This window comes from Lissotriton vulgaris, chromosome 7 (genome assembly GCF_964263255.1).
Source record: "Lissotriton vulgaris chromosome 7, aLisVul1.2, whole genome shotgun sequence".
NCBI classification, from domain to species: domain Eukaryota; kingdom Metazoa; phylum Chordata; class Amphibia; order Caudata; family Salamandridae; genus Lissotriton; species Lissotriton vulgaris.
The window spans coordinates 442508822-442525749 of NC_141695.1; the positions used below are offsets into that span (position 1 = coordinate 442508822).

Consider the following 16928-nt stretch of genomic DNA (forward strand, 5'->3'; position numbering starts at 1 on the left):
ATCACCATTGGTCGGTCCCATAAAAATTAAGGGGGCCCTCACATGTGGTCCTAAGACATTAGTACTGAATTTACAGAAAGCACCAGTTACAACAGAGGATGAACACCTTTATATTGCATTGTCTCTACCTTAGACAGACATGCTTCTATATAAACTCCATGGATTCTTTCAGAACGATGTGATATGGCTTTTTTTCACTAAACAGACATTTAAAAAATACTTTCACAGGGTAACCATGCCACAATGGGGAGGGTGGGTGTGGGGGGCGGGGGGGAATCTCCATCATGTACCACGTCCTTTTGTATTTTCTAGGGTCTTGCATTACCCAAATGACAAGTGCGTTCACAACCTATATACGAACTGAGCAAATGAAACGCTGCACTGAAAAATATAACTGCAGGTTACTCAGTACACAAATAAATATTTAAAATTATAAAAAGGACACTGTTGCTGTTTAACTACCAAATACCCTCTAGAATAAACCTAGATATAGAAACTGTGGATGAAACAGTTAGGCCCATGCTTTCTAAATACAATAGCTTATTGAAAATACTCAGGGACTGTAACCGTTATAATCTGAACTGGAAAAATCCTCCTTTAGATCTTACGTACTGGACTACTCATATGCGAAAAGGCAACTACATTTGAAAAAAAAAAAGTTATGACAGGGTCCAGATAAAAAAAAAAATTCTTTGAAACCAACAATGAGAATGCCGCTTACACAAGCCATAATCTACTGTCACAATCAGCTGTCAATTACATCCATGTAGATGATACTTTTCATGTGTCAAATATGTATTTCCTATGTAGCAGTTCTTTTGTTGATACAAGTTACGCACACCACGAAACAGCCTCGTTAAAAGGGAAATCCACTGCTACCACAACAATAAAATAGAAATGAAGGGTTTTAGACCTCCCACCATCACAGCTGTGCTGTTGTTACTGTAGTGTCCTGGTAAGACACACTGCACAGGTTGGCGAGTTATGGAACCTGGTTGTACTAAATGGGACAGAAAAAACGTACAGCCTCACTGTTAGTAAGAGGTTCCAAAAGGTACTGGTACACAATACTTGTTTTTTTGCTTTAAGACATATGGTTAAACAAACTGAACAGAGAGGTTTTTCCTAAAACCCACTCTGACATTTAAGGGCCCAAAACTGGTTTATTTTACAGCTATACCTTTTTTCAGAATTTACTAGAAAATCTGCGGCAAAAATAAAAATACATTGCCCATTTTAATTGGCAATGTGTTGAAAATCCAGTTACTGGTTAAGGAGGAGACGAAAACATATGACCCATCTACTTAGGATCTAATGGGCTTTACAAAGTTTCTCAGTGAAATAAGACAAGATGCTTACCCATCACAATAGTTTTCAGCTTGAAACGTTTCGAAAGTCACATAATGTACATTATTCTGCTATATAGTGTTGGCTCCACAAACATTCTTGGACTAAAGGGTGCTTTTGGTGTCAACCACAGGTTTTGGTCACTCTTACTCACTATGTGTAGGCTAAGGCTACAATTAATACTTTTAAAGGATAATATATAAATGTATATTTAGTTGCACTAATTATTGTCCTCTCGGTTTAACGTCCACTGCTTTATCTACAAAAGCATAACAAACCTTACATGTTAATCAATGACTCTTTCTGACCTAGATGTAATACGTAACTACTATTCTAATGCCTAATGTACACGGAACGTTATCTGCTGGTATGATTGATTGTTAGAAGAAAGAAGCCATCTACATGGAAAGAGGAGACAAAAGATGTCAGCTTGAAACACATCTTCAAAGTCCCATAGTGTACATTATTCTGCCGTGTAGTGGGGTGTGCAGAAACATTCCTGGAATAAAGAGCATGCTGCTTTTGTTAAGAAGCCTTAGCAACACATAAAATACATTACAATCCAATAAGTACATTACAATAGTTGCCTAGTGTAAGTGGATATGCATGTGATCAGCACTTTAAGATTCACGTTAGCATTAGTTTAGAAACCTAAAACATTTTGTTACTTTAATCTTTTTTAATAATTGCCCACATTTACCCAGCAAATGTCTCTAAGACGTCCTGTACATCATCTATATCACACACCTTCAGGAGTACAATCGACAGCTATATCGCATGAATAGAAACTAATCACAAAATGCCTTTGCATGATTGCATCCAGGTTTCAACAGCCCATTTCACAGGGAATGTACTGTTTGTCAGTACAGAACATGTGCTTATTCTTTTCTCAAAATTACCCACTAGTTATCCGCACATTAATGTATGCTTATAAAACCCTGCCCTTACTAGTTCATCAGTGGGCCAGATAGTCGTGGCTTTCACGTCTTATATATCCAGGTATTGGATAAAGTGTATGTGACTATATATATGTATATTCTCTCTCTCTCGACATACAAGACGTGAAAGCCACGACCGTCTGGCCAACTGATGAACTAGCAAGGTCAGAGTTTTAAAAGCATACATGAATTTGCTGATAACGAGTGGAATCATTCTAAGAAAAGGATAAGCAAATGTTCTGTACTGACAGACAGTGGATTCCCCTGTGAAACTGGCTGTTGAAACCTGGATGCAAAGGCATTTTATGATCTAGTTTCTATTCATTCGATATACCTTCCTGTCTGTGGATTGGGGTGTGTGTTGCCACCAGTGGTAGTGGTCTTTGGATGGCCCCAGTCCACAGACTGAGTTATTTTGGAGAACATGTAAAACTTTGTCCCACTCTGCTCGTTTATATGGAACATGGCCATTCTGTTGTCTGCTTACATTTGCTCTACCTTCACTGGCGCTGGACTTTGAAATGGTTTCAGCATGAGGAAGGCTGTCTTCAAAACATTTATCTGCTGTATAGTCCATGGACCTCTGATTTGAAGCTAGATATGCACCTCATCCCGTTTGTGAAGTATAAGTTGTGGTTAGAGCTGGAAGGCGTCCTTAAATGTCTGTCCTACATTATTTTTTCTTCTGTCCCCCATTTAAATTATTTTCATAATGAGTCTGTTAGTATCACTAGATGATCTGAGTCTCTAATGAATGTGACTCACTCTTGCACTGGTGTCATGCATAGATCTTCATACACTTTGGGTCGAACACAGAATGCCATTGTTCCCAACATCGTCATAACTTTTCCCATTGTCTAAGTGACATTTCTGGTTAATGCAAAACGTTCCCTGTAATGAAAGTACTCTCTTTTGCACTGGGATGGATATAGCTCATTTGTTCCCACCACTTCATGTTGAGTTGGTATAATTTAACATATTCTCATGTTGATTGTCAAACCCAATCCATACAGCTTGAGTGACTTGCTGGAATGAAATTATTGGAAGAAGTTCCCCTTGATCAACCAGTCATCTAGTGAGTATCAAACATAAATGAAATGTCATCTCAGCTACACTACTGCCTGACATTTATGAACAATTCTTGGTGTACATTTTATTCCAAAGGGTTTAACCTTGGATAGATAATGAATGCCTCCTACCCTCAATCACAAACCTCAGGTATCTGCAACGCTGCTTGCTGAATGATATCTGGAAAAATCCATATATTGTGCTAGATGAAAATCCTCTTCCAGTACAAAAATTATAGCTTGTAGTGTTGTCACATGGACTTTCTGAATTTTGACTAATCTGGTAAAACTGTAGGCCTTATATTGGTTGTAACTGCATTGGAATGAGAAAGCTTGTTATTCTGCTATTCAGCTCTCACTTGTCTGAGGTGCTATCCAGCCATATTGACTAGTAATGTCTCACTGTACCCCCAAGGGTACTGTGTGTTGCGAGCCCTTAAAGAGTGGCACTTGTCTGGTTGGGCTACTTCGATTATTGGAGCATTCTCTTCTACGCTCACTCAAAATGAGTATCTTGGTTTCTTCTTCGACCTCTATGTCTGCCTGGAATCTTTTGACTAAACTAGTGGTACATTTATATTCCTTGATGGGGGAGTGATCACCTTCATCTTAGCCTTCTTTTAATTTCGAAGTTCAAATGAAGTTGACTTGGGTTTTTAGGATTTTCACCACCGATTTCTTTGCCTTTCAAACCAGTGGAAATTCATCATTCTATCAAGGGTTTTAGAGCGCACTACTCACCCATGAGGGTCTCAAGGCACTGGGGAACAGAGGTTCCTTTTGGGTACGTGGAAAGAGACTCTTTCTTTGAGGTATATGCGTCCGATGTTGAGGAGGGATTTGTAGGCGTGGGTGAGTAGCTTGAAGGTTACTCTCTTCTTGATGGGGAGTCAGTGGAGGTCTCCTAGGTGCTGGGTCATGTGCTCATGCCGTGGGGTTCAGAGGACGAGTCTGGCTGCGGTGTTCTGGATGGTTTGGAGCTTGTGTAGCAGAGTTTTGTTGATTCCGGCATAGAGGGAATTACCATAGTCCAGTCTGCTGTTATGAGTGCGTGGGGGGTGGTCTTTCTTCATTCGGGGGGATCCACTTGGAGGTCTTGCAGAGGGAGTTGAAGCAGGTGGAGGAAATGGCGTTGATCTCGTGGGTCATGGTGAGGGAGGAGACTAGAATGATGGCGAGGTTTCGGGCGTGGTCTGATGGAGTGGGTGGGTTTCTGAGGGCAGAGGGCCACCAGGTGTTGTCTCAGGTGGTGGAGGAGGGTCCCAGGACGAGTACCTTGGTCTTCTCCGAGAGGAGTTTCAGGCAGCTGTTGTTCATCCAGGTTGCAACGTCTTTGATTTCTTCCAGGAAGCAGATTCTGGTGTCTTCGGGGTTCTTTGTGAGGGAGAGGATGAGCTGGGTGTCGTTGGCGTAGGATACTATGCTGAGCTCATGCTAACGATGGCGGTGAGGGGAGCCATTTAGAAGTTGAAGAGTGTGGGGCTGAGTGAGGATCCTTGAGGTACTCTGCAGTTGATCTCTGTGGGTTTGGAGAGGAAGGGTGGGAGTCTGATCCTTTGGGTTCTGCCAGTGAGAAAGGAGCGGATCGAGTCGATGGCGGTTCCCCGTATGCTGGGGTCGTGGAATTTGGCGGTAGGAGACGGTGTCAAAGGCTGCGGAGAGGTCTAGTAGGATGAGGACCGCTGTTTGGCCCTGGTCGAGTAACATGCGGATGTCATGGGTGGCGGCTAGGAGGGCGGTCTCGGTGCTCTGGTTGCTGCGGAATTCGGACTGGGAGGAGTCGAGGATGGCGTTCGCTTCGATGAAGTGGTCAGCTGGGGGTTTACGAATCACTCAGTGACTTTGGCTGCGAAGTTAAGGAGACATTAATAACTGTCAAATGCTTCAACTTCAAAGATGGAGGTTTATTCTTAGAGTTTTGGACATCGAGGACTTAAGCTTTTTCAGCATAGTTAGAATTTATTTAGGCAGTATTTCAGGTATTTTTAGGCTAATTGATGATCAATCTTTTACATCAGACTAATGCAATTGCTCCAGCCGAGCCACGTTAGTTCTTTTCCTAATTTAAGAGTCTTTGGTTTAAATTAGGCACAAGCAGAACCTTCCTCTGACATATAGCCTGTGGCTAGGAGGTGCATAACTCTATGGAAAGTTGCAATAACACCATTGAAAAGGATTTCAATGGGTTTTCCCACATTTCTAAAAATGCGATGCTTGCATAAAACCTAGGAAAACAATCCATCCATGAAACATGCAAGGTCAATGCCTTCTACGGCTGAAGTCCAGAGGTAAACCTGGATTCTTGAATGCCTTGATGGGCTCACTCAACAACATTGTTTGAATCTCTTAATTCCCTAGTAACCACCATCTTCAAAGGCAAGATATTACTGCATTGTGAATCATTGATAGGAGAGGTGTTCTATGCTTCCGATCACAAAGGCAGAAAAAAGAATCTAAAGATAGTGGGGCCGATCAGGATCGCGGACGGACTTGCGTCCGTCCGCGACCCCAGAGCAGGAGGGAACCTCCGCATGGCATGCGGAGTTCCCTCCTGTGCAATTAGGATGTGACCGCCACCCTGGCGGTCACATCCTCTATTTTTAACATTGCCGCGGGTGCAGCTTCAAGCTGCACCCGCGGCAATGTTAAAAATGCATGCATTGCTTTTGCATGCAGAAAGAGGCAGGCACCGTGCGGTGCCTGCCGCTTTCTGCATGCAAATGCAGGGGGGTACCATAGGTACCCCCCATGTGCACCCCCCACCCCCCCTTCACCTAGGGGGCCCGCAACGGGCCCCCGCAGTGAAGTTCCGTATGCTTTTCCACGGCGGGAAACGCGCCGCGGAAAAGCATAATTCACTGCCCATCCTAATATGGTGGACGGTGTCTGAGAGACACCGTCACCATATTAGAGCTTTTCCGCCGCGGTTGTAAGCCAACCGCGGCGGAAAAGCTGCGGACGGAAACCAGGACCCACCAGCCATCCTAATGTGGCGGTGGGTCCTTGGTCAGTCCGCTGCGGTTTTTCCGCATCCTCGGGGCCGGCGGTGGCTTCCGCCGGCCCCGAGGATGCGGAAAAACCGCTATCCTGATCGGCCCCAGTGTTTGGCTTATTGTACATTATGAACCTAGACTAAACTTTATAAATGAGTTACATGAACTCTGCCTATGGTGTTATTCAGAAGTTACCAAACTCACCAGTAGATGGCAGAATAGTGAGCAGCATGTGAATCTAGAATAGGCTGATGCTGCAAAAACTCGCTATGTAGCATATTATGAATAGCACAGAAACAGTGCACAACCAAACATTTTGTGCTACCCAACCTGGATGCTCTGAACTAAAGTAAGCATAACCCTTCATTGTGCTGGTCAGCCAGCATAAGGTGGCACATTCTGCCAGTCCTTGCATCAATCACATTTCAAAGACATACACACCAAAATACACACGTCAAACCTCAACTTCCTCGCCACCCAAATCTATGCTCTATGTGAGGATCTGTTTACCTCAATCCCTAGCTGCAGCTCCAAATGGCTACAAATATATGTGCCCTTTATAGCAAGAAGGCTACATGTTCTGGTTTTTTTTCTGTGGGCTGCTTAATTATACATCAGAGCACAATTACAAAAGACACAGGAAGCTCAATTGACCTTCTCTAGTCACCTACGTTGCCCACTGCTATACAAAGCATATTCATGTAATTGACAGCTAGCCATATTTGGTTTGCCTCCAGAATATTCCCGCATGTGGAACAAATAATCATGCAACTCTGATGATACAACTTGGCACAACAGCATAATCAGTTCAGTATGTGCACGGAAAACATATCACAAGTTCACAAACAGTAGCTGAAACATTAGAGAATAGGGGAGTGGCCTCTTGGCATGTGCAATTTCAGGCAGGCAATGGATCAGAAAAGACCTCTGCATCTGCAAGCAGTTGTCGGTGTCTGGTTATTTGAAGTCGGCTGCTGCATGAACTTGCTTTTTTCTGGTATTATGGGACCGGTGTACCATACTTTAATCAACCCACCTTCCAGCATTTTGGGGCACAGAAACCAAAGCAGTGCGCACCATTAAACAGTGAAATAACAGAGTTCTTGTCTTCTGTACAAAAGGACAGCAGAACGAGTGCATTCCATAGCTACATTTTCATCAGACACAGTTACAATGTTCCATGATTAACCAGTATTTCTGGATTTTATGTCCCCAAATAGTGCAAATTGTCAAGAACAATACCTCAAAGATTGGGTGGGGGAAGGGGGAGGAAGCTTTTTAGGCGACTAGTTCTACAGCATGTATCTGCATTAAGATGCACAAAAGCTTCTCAAAGGAGCAGTGCAGTATTGTTGTTTTATTCAAGTGTTGAGCATACATGCCAACCATGGATTACTTTTCTTTGGCCCAGTCATCCAGTGAACAGAAGAGGTGATCAGCTGTAGAAACAATAGACTGTCCATCATGGAGGAGTCTGCATCTATCTGGACTGTGCATCATGGAAACGTCTGCATCTATCTGGTACTATGGATATCATCAGCCAAAATCATTCTGCACTTGTGCACGCAGCTGGATGACGTGTTGTGAGAGGTCAAAAAGAATGCCGCTTCCCACCCTTGACCCATGTACTGAAACTGCGTAGAGCATATATAAGTATGAAGCGTATACATAACAATGACAAAGTGAAATCGCTTTTCTGCTACCACTTTTTTTTATCCAGAACCTAGGGAACCTTGTAGGGCCTGGTGTGCCACAAATGTTTCCCATCCGGTTCTAAGTTTAAGGTGCACTTTCATTAACTAATCGAGGTTCTAATCTTAGTCTATGCAAATATAACCCTGGAGAGGAGGACGATAAACCACATGACATGGTGAAAAAGAGCGATCCTAATTATTTGACTTTTTGTGATGTATATCCTTTTCTTGATTAATGTTAACGAGTGTTCAATATTTTAATTATTTACATTTTTTTTGCTTCTCTTTAATCCACATATCCTTCTTTACACAAACACGGCTGAAGCCTTTGTTACAGGGACCACAGGTGAATACTTCACCATTGTAAAGGTTATGTCCAATGTAATTAAGGTTGTCTTCTTATGTGGCCGACAGAGCATGTGTAGCCAATGGCTGCCATTCTGGTTATGAGGCAACGCACCAGCGCAAGGTCTCTTTGGTTACAAGTCCTCTGCCTAAACATAGCAATGCAGTTTTCCCACGGTTTCTTTAGTTCATTAACAGCAAGGTTCTTTTAGAGAGCACTAATGTCTTGGCCACTGCAGAAAAATATATGACATGACTGTATTGTAGGAGCATTTAATGGGATCAATCCTTCAGTACCCATTCACCTCCCATATAACAGTTGAACCTTAGCTCCAGGACAAAGCTTATGAGAACAGGAGATGGTATGAATATTTTCTTCGAAACCAATATCAAATGGCAATTGATCAGATTTTGCCTGTAAATATGTGTGTGTGTATGTATATATATATATATATATATATATATATATATATATATATATATACATTCTATCTTTGCAACTGTATATGTAGAGTTGGTAAGAGAAGAAAACAGTCTCGGATGCATGCCATTCATTTCTGGCAAACCAATAACAAAGGTTTTTCATCTAGCAAACCGTCAGGATGGTATTAAGTTACTAACAAAATGTTTTAGGTCAAAACCTGTAAAATGTATTGACATAGTCATGCCATCAAATTTAAACTCAGTATTATCTACAACAGGTTGGGCAAACCAGGCACTGATAGCCAAATTCATTCCCTTCATGTCTTTAAGGTCTGCTGCTAACCACATGCATGTGTGGGGCAGAGGCAGCTACATCAGAGTCTTTGTTACCTACAGCCATTGCTGCAGCCAACCTTGCTGTTTTATGGACCAGGCGATGTTTCTTCAGGCCATAGGTGTTACCAAATCCCTCCCCACAGGCACCACACTTAAAGGGCCGCCCTCCCTGGTGAGTCTGCATGTGTTTGCTGAAGTATTTGGGGTCCTTGAAGAGTTTAAAACAGAAGGAGCAGCGCAGATCACGCTTGGCATCATGCGAACGTTGGTGTCGTAGGATGGAGGAGAGGTAGAAAAAGCTCTTATCACATAGGTCGCATCGGTACATCTTCTCACCAAGATGCACTCGTTGGTGCTCCATGAGATTAGAGCGATAGCGGAAGGTCTTGTTACAGATTTGGCAGCGCTGAGGCCGGGCAACCACATGAAGGCGCTGATGTTCTGCCAAGCTAGAAGATTGGGCAAAGCGCTTGTTGCACAGGGCACATTTGTAGGCTCGCTCCCCAGTATGGACCACCTTGTGTTGGCGTAAGTACCAAGAATATTGGAATCCCCGGCCACAGACTGTGCAGCGGTAGGGACGCTCCTCTGTGTGGCAGCGCTGATGTCGCATCAGCAGGGCAGCCTCCCAGAACCGCTTGCCGCAAACGGAGCATATGAAGTGTCTCTTCTGCATATGGGTGCGGCGGTGGAGGAGCAGGTCATAGGCCCTGGCAAAGCTCTGACCACAGACATTGCAAGCCGGAGTCCTTTTTACCAAGTGAACGTACTTGTGGATAACAAGTCCTAGGAAGTGCTTAAAGCTCTGACCACAGATGCTACAGAAAAATCGTTCCCCACTTGGTATCATTGGATGTTCTTCTACTGGAGTAGCACCCATTGTAGCTGCTGTGGTTGCCACCACCATTGGGACTGTTGCGCTGGGGAGCCCATTTGTCATACTGCTGGTCTGCTGCTGTTCTGAACTATTGTGGCAGGATCCTACTGGAGAAATGAGCCTCTCAGGCTCAGTCTGGTGAATGAGTTTGTGCCACAATAAATTTTCAATGAAACCAAAGCACTTCGCACAGACATCACAGGCATATGGTTTTTCGCCTATATGCAACTCCTTGTGGTTCATGAGGAGGAAGGAATCTGGGAAGCGCTCACCGCATTCCAAGCAACCAAAGGTGAGACCCTCAAGTGGAAGGCTGCCAGAAGTTAGTGAGCATGGCAGTTGAAGTCTGTGGATCTGCTTGTGCCGGGTCAGGCTCTGTGGGTAGCCAAATACCTTCCCACAGAAGTCACACTTGTAGGGTCTCTCTCTGGTGTGCACAACATGGTGTTTCGTGAGGTGAAAGGACTCCCGGAACCGCTTTCCACAGATTGTGCACTGGTGCGGCTTCTCACCAGTGTGTATGCGGTCATGGCGCTTCAAAGTCTCTCTGCGGCCAAAGCCACGCCCACAGATGCCACAGCAATAGTTCTTGTGACTGCTAGTTGACACTGGGGTACATTCTTGAGGTGGGGCCGTACTGTTGTGGGGTAATGCAGCTGCTGGCCCACTATTTTCAGTCTCGCTGGACACTGGAATCTGGATGAGCAAATTATCATAACAGACTTGAATACTGGGCTCTTTAGTTTTTTCTCCATTGGCCTCTTGGGCTTTTGGCACTGTTAAAGAGGTTGGCTGGGGAAGAATATGGGCGCTCTGATTTTTGTGCGTCTGTTTGTGCTTTAGAAGGCTCTGAAGGGCAATATAGCTTTTCCCACACAAATCACACTGGTAATCAGGGCGCTCACCCGTGTGGGTTGCTTGGTGTTTTGTCAGATAGGAAACATCACGAAACTCCTTCCCACATACTTGACATTGGACACGCAGAAGGTCAGAGTGAGTTCTCTCATGCCGTTTAAGGCTCTCCCGACGGTTGAAACTCTTTTCACACACTGCACAGCTGAAAGGCTTCTCTCCAGTGTGGATAATTTGATGCTGATGCAGGTGACTCTGCTTCTTGAAAACTTTCCAGCACTGGCTGCAAGTGAAAGGGCCTTCCTGCTGACTAACTATAACTTCTACTGACCCAGACATGGGAGCTACTGTTATTGCCCCTTCCTGTGCTGCTGGAGTTGTACTTTCTGTGGTAACCACTTCGTCCCTGTGGCAGCGCCGATGTCGGATCAGGCTGGAGATGTGGTTGTAGGTACGCCCACAAGTAGTGCACTCGTATGGTCGCTCCCCAGTGTGCACAAGCATGTGCTGCACAAGGTGAGATGACTCCTTGAAGGACTTATGGCACACACTGCAAGGAAAGCGACGGTCAATTAAATACTTTAATTGCCGGAAGTAATTCTTGTCCTCTTTCCCCTGGTCTTCGGACTGGATTGTCTGAGCTGGTACAGCCCGCTTCAGGTTTGTAAAGAGATGCTGGTGGCTGGAGAGATCAACAATGCCCCACTGAGAAGAGTTGAAAGCAGCTGTAGCATCAAACAGAGTTTGAGCAGCTGCCACAGGGGATTGCACGGTGTACTGTGGGGTAGTAGTGGAGTCGTTTTTCTTCGGACTGGAAGCAGTCGCATCAATTGAATTGGTAATGGAGGAAGATTGACCCTCTGACTTCAATTCCTTAGGTTTTGAAGTGCTAGCCCTGTCAAACTGAAGATGACTGACTAGAGGCTGGTGACTATTGTCGTACTGTGTTTGAGTGCATGGCAGAGAAGCAACAGCTTTGGCTTGTTCTTGATGGTTGTAAACGTCCATTGGCTCAAACCGTTGGTGGTTCAGGAACTCCAAGAAGTCAAATGGGTAACTCTGAAAGTGAATGCCATCCTCTACCCCATTCGCTTCCATTTCCCGGGTCCAGGCTGTCCTGGTAAGGAAAAAGAAAGGCAGGGTAAATATTTACTTACAACCAGCCAAAAGGAACATACTTCAAAGCAATAAAAGATGAACATGTTTGTTTTTAATAAAAGTACCAATGGTAGTTCGAGGTATGAAACAACAGCTCCTGCTTTCATACATTTACAGAATTCCATGATTTTCGGCAATCAAAACAAGGTCACTGAAACTTTTGAAAGTGGAATAATTCAGATGTCTAGTTGCTTGTAACTAAATTGCACTACTCCGTAATGAGTTTCTGTTCAAGGTAAATTGTTTTTATGCGATAAACAGCTCAGAAAATTCAGTCTCCAACAGGCTGGATTTCTACTTGAGCCAGAATGTACACTCTCCCCAAGATGACAACTTGAGGCAAGGGAAACACTTTTTTGTACCAGTGAAGGGTGTCTTGCAAAAAGATGAAAACAGGCATACTTCAGAAAGCTGTGCAAAACATCAGGTAGGTTTTGGATGAGAAGAGCCCAAAATACTCAACTGTTTTGCAAAAGAGGTGGGACAAAGTGCCACCAATTTCATCTTCTGAATTCTATATGCAAGTGCCACGATTGCCAAATTTGAGTATTGTATACACTTGTGTAAATGTAATGTAATGTAATGGTACTTGTATAGCGCACGAATCACCATGAGGCATCTCGGCACTTGTACGAATATCGCTGAGGAACCCCTCCTGGCCTTTCCCTGTGAAGTGCCCACTCCTGGGCACCCCCAAGGTGAAGCCAGGCATCCTAGCGTTGTTGGGGCCATTGTGGAGATTAAGCAAGCTATTGCCCAGAGTTGCAGAGTGGGACCCATGATTAGAATAGGCACTGAGGCGAGAATTATCAGGTCTGGGAAAATTGAGCCCAAGAGCCGCCGAGGCGGGAATGGAACCCTGGTCCCGGGCCAGACCTCTGCATCAGGGTCTGCCGCTCTAACCATTAAGCCACAAGGATTGGTTCTGTCGGGTAGAACGCGGGTGATTTAACAATGCTATTAATGCAATCTGAAAGTACCCCCTCTAACACACACAATTTTAGGACCTAGCATTAAATGAAAATAGGACCTGAGATCAAATGGTTGTACTATGTATTTATCTGAATTTAGTTCTTCAAAAGTGACATACATTGCGTACATAGACTGTCAAAGTCAATTTAAGGTGCAGATGAGTGACAATGGTGAATAGTGATCAAGTGGTGACAAAATATATACAGTGGAGAATAATATATATATATATATATATATATATATATATATATATATATATATATATATATATATATTCACTGAAAAAAACATAGGTTTCACACCAGTTATAGTTAGGAATTAGCATTTAAAAAACCTATTAAATTCACTGAAAAAACATAGGTTGCACACCAGTTATAGTTAGCATGAAGTTTTACTCGCATAAAACCATTGAAATTCCCAAGTTATAGTTAGTTGGACTCACTATAACTTGCGCGTGCAATGCACTGCTGATGACGTCACATATTACATCACTCATGACATGGTCAGTGACATCACTCATGACATCACTGATGACACCATCCAGTGAATGTGTGTCTTTCTGAAAAATAAATATGTTTTATATTTGTATTTGTAAAGGTCGATGGAAGAATAAATGTTTAAATAAGTGTGTAAATGGATGTTTTTTTAATAAAATATTGATTGGTTAACTGGCTTATAAAGTGTATCTTAGTGAATACATATATTAGCGAGTAATTTTTAAATATTTAAATATATGTATCAGTGTTTCACTTTGTGTATAAGTGGCTGCATGGGTTGGTGACTAACTCACTGTTTGTATATGTTTTGAAGACAGCATATGTGTAGGACTGTATGGGTGGATGAGTGTGTTTATGTGTGTGTTAGTAAGTGAATGCCTGCCTCACTAGTGTCTTTATGAGTAACTACATATGTTTTAATCTAGTATATGTGAGTATTGATGTATATAAGTGAGTATATGTGAGAGTGAGAGATTGAAAGAGTTCCTGTTTAAATAAGTATGTGTTCCTATAAGTGATTGTTTAAGAGAGTAAGTATGTGTAAGTTTCATTAGAAGTAATGTGCTAGTGTGTGTATAGCTGTATATGCAAATAAATCGATGTTCAATAGTTTATTTGCATGTGTGTGAGTAACTTTTGGATGACTATCGGTGTGTAACAGGATGTATATGTGTATCACTACATATGATGAGTGAGTATATGTATGAGTGACTATATAGAACTGTTGCTGAATCAGAGGGTGTGTATATAGATGGTGGAATTACTGCATTGGTTGTTGTAACTGGTATGGGTATCTCCATTTTTTTGAAAATGTTAGTTTCTATTTTTGAATATGTGTTTCAAGGGTTACATTACACTGAAAGAAGGTCTGTCAGTCTGTCACAAGGATGGTGTCATCAGTGATGTCATGAGTGATGTCACTGACCATGTCATGAGTGATGTAATATGTGACGTCATCAGCAGTGCATTGCACGCGCAAGTTATAGTGAGTCCAACTAACTATAACGTGGGTATTTCAATGGTTTTATGCGAGTAAAACTTCATGCTAACTATAACTGGTGTGAAACCTATGTTTTTTTCAGTGAATTTAATAGGTTTTTTAAATGCTAATTCTTAACTATAACTGGTCTGAAACCTATGGTTTTTTCAGTGACTTTCAAAGGTTTTTAAAAAGCTAATTCCTAACTATAACTGGTGTGAAACCTATGGTTTTTTCAGTGAATTTAATAGGTTTTTTAAATGCTAATTCCTAACTATAACTGGTGTGAAACCTATGGTTTTTTCAGTGAATTTCATAGGTTTTTTAAATGCTAACTCCTAACTATATATAGGGCCTCAAACCTCTGAAATGTAATATTTTTTATAATGATTCCTATATTGTATACTTATATAATAATATTTTAATTTTTTTATTTTTTTTTTGCCTTGATGCGCTCCCGGTGCGCGCCCCGGTGTGCGCACTGGAAAGTGCAGTTTTTCGGCGCGCACCGGTTAGCGTCCCGTTAGCGCTGTTGCCGCGAACGAAAACATAATCGTGACGTATCGCGTAGCCGCGTCCGCGTGATACGCACGGCGTAAGCGCACCCGGAAGCACTCGAGCGAATACGATCGCGCAACGTAAACATCCGACGCGCTTACGCGACGCGACCCGGGGCGCGTCGGGTCATGTGACCTGAAAATAACACTTTTCATTGGTTCAGGACAGTTTTTTTTTTCAAATGATGAAAGACCCCACCTTTTTTCCTTATTCTGACTTTGTCCTTTGACTGAGGAAGACCTGTTTGAACATGTTTGAGAAATATTTTGTACTTTAAAATGGCTACAGTAGCAGCAGCAGCTGGAGCATCTGCACCACCACCACCACCACCAAGAGGACCACTACAACATTACATTGGAGGTCAAGAAGAGGAGGAGGAGGAAGAGGAGGAGGAGGAGGGGAGAAGGTGGCTGCAAGAAGACAATACCCCATACAAGCCAAGGCAGCACATTGTATGGGAGTTTTTTTCTATACCAGAGGGCAAGAAGAAAGTCAATGCGCCCAAAGTGACTTGCCTAATCTGTGGCATGGAACTTTCAAGGGGGAACCCTAACAAAAAATATTCTTTTGGTAATAATACCATGATTAGACACATGCAGCGCAAGCATCCAAACAACTATTCTGCTGCAGAGATGAGAGAACTGGCCAGTAACCCTCCCCAATCTTCAACCACCACCTCCAAAAGAAAGCAACCCACTCCATCGGGACCAGAGACAAGGGAGACGATCCCTTGCATACAACCACGGTTTGGGGAATACAGAATTACATGTATTTTTTGTGGTAAGACCATCTCCTATAGTGAACGGAGCATAAAGCTCATCCTCCTTGCTGGTGACAACCACAATGGCCCCAAAAAACCCTAATTTTTTCCTAATTTTTTTTTTGCTCCAGTTGAGCCATTTTGAATTCCCTGTTTTTTGTTTCTCCCCATAAAAATAACAAAAAGAATATAAAATAGTTCATAATAGCCAAAAAAAGTACAAAATGTTCAAAAAACATTAAAAAAATATAAAACAACAAAAAGAAGAAAAAAAACTGTTCTTTTTAGAGCTACCTCCGATTTATAAAAAAGGCTACATTTTTTAAAAACTCTGTCATTCTTTTTTCCCCATGGTACGCTCCCCGGTGCGCGTACCGGGCGCTCCCCCCCGCGCAAATCGAAAAAATGGCCCTCATATCAAACCTAGGGGATCAGGGGGGTCTACTCTGCCCCCTTATGGTCATTTCCCCCTTTGTTTTTGCCTCCTCTTTTGTCTCGATCTTACCGAGACACAAGATGGCGGCCGCTCCGGACTGTTTTGAATGTTTACAGACACCCAAGAGCCAATCAGCTTTCCGCGCGCAAGTCGCGTAGCGCGCCCGGAGCGCTCCCCGGTGCGCGGCCATAGATATATATATTTTTTTTTGAACCTAAATTACTCAAAATCCATTGGAGCACATATTTTGAGACATAGCAAAAGCACATCGGGCTACCAGTCCCTACAATTTTGCCAAGTTTGGTGGAAATCCATTCAGCCGTTCGGGCTAAAAGTGAGGTTGACCGCCCTATGGAAATTAACATGGGGAAAACACGTTTTGGGACCCCCCTTTTATCTTGGCCCCTGCTTGACGAATTCCCCCCAAACTTTCAGGGAAGGACCGAAGCGCCGCGAGGCAAATTTGAGGACATTTTCAGGCAGATTCCTCAACCGGCGCCAAAGTTATTCCCAATAGAATGTTGAGATTTTGCATTGAAAAAAATCTTAACTATAACTACCTACTGGCGACTGCCAGTAGGTAATATATATATATATGTATAGACACACAAGTGCTAGCTAGTGAGTGGTGCTCTTAGTCCTGAGGCGGAAGCCGGGACTCTACTGACTCCGCATTTTGCTGCTATTGTAATTTTA

The 16928-nt window shown here is 43.0% G+C and overlaps 1 protein-coding gene across 3 annotated transcripts in view; it reads right to left on the reverse strand.

Moving 5' to 3' along the window:
• Positions 1 to 7687: 7687 nt before the first annotated feature.
• The window catches only part of ZNF865 (zinc finger protein 865), a 41715-nt gene continuing 32474 nt past the window's right edge, over positions 7688 to 16928 (reverse strand). For 2 of the 3 annotated variants that reach the window (XM_086930454.1, XM_086930455.1), the window contains exon 2: positions 7688 to 11989. In XM_086930454.1, the coding sequence (XP_086786580.1) occupies positions 9133 to 11970 (2838 nt within the window). In that variant the 5' untranslated portion in view covers positions 11971 to 11989 and the 3' untranslated portion in view covers positions 7688 to 9132. The remainder of the gene's footprint in view (positions 11990 to 16928) is intronic. The other variant, XM_086930456.1, reaches the window with a different exon arrangement.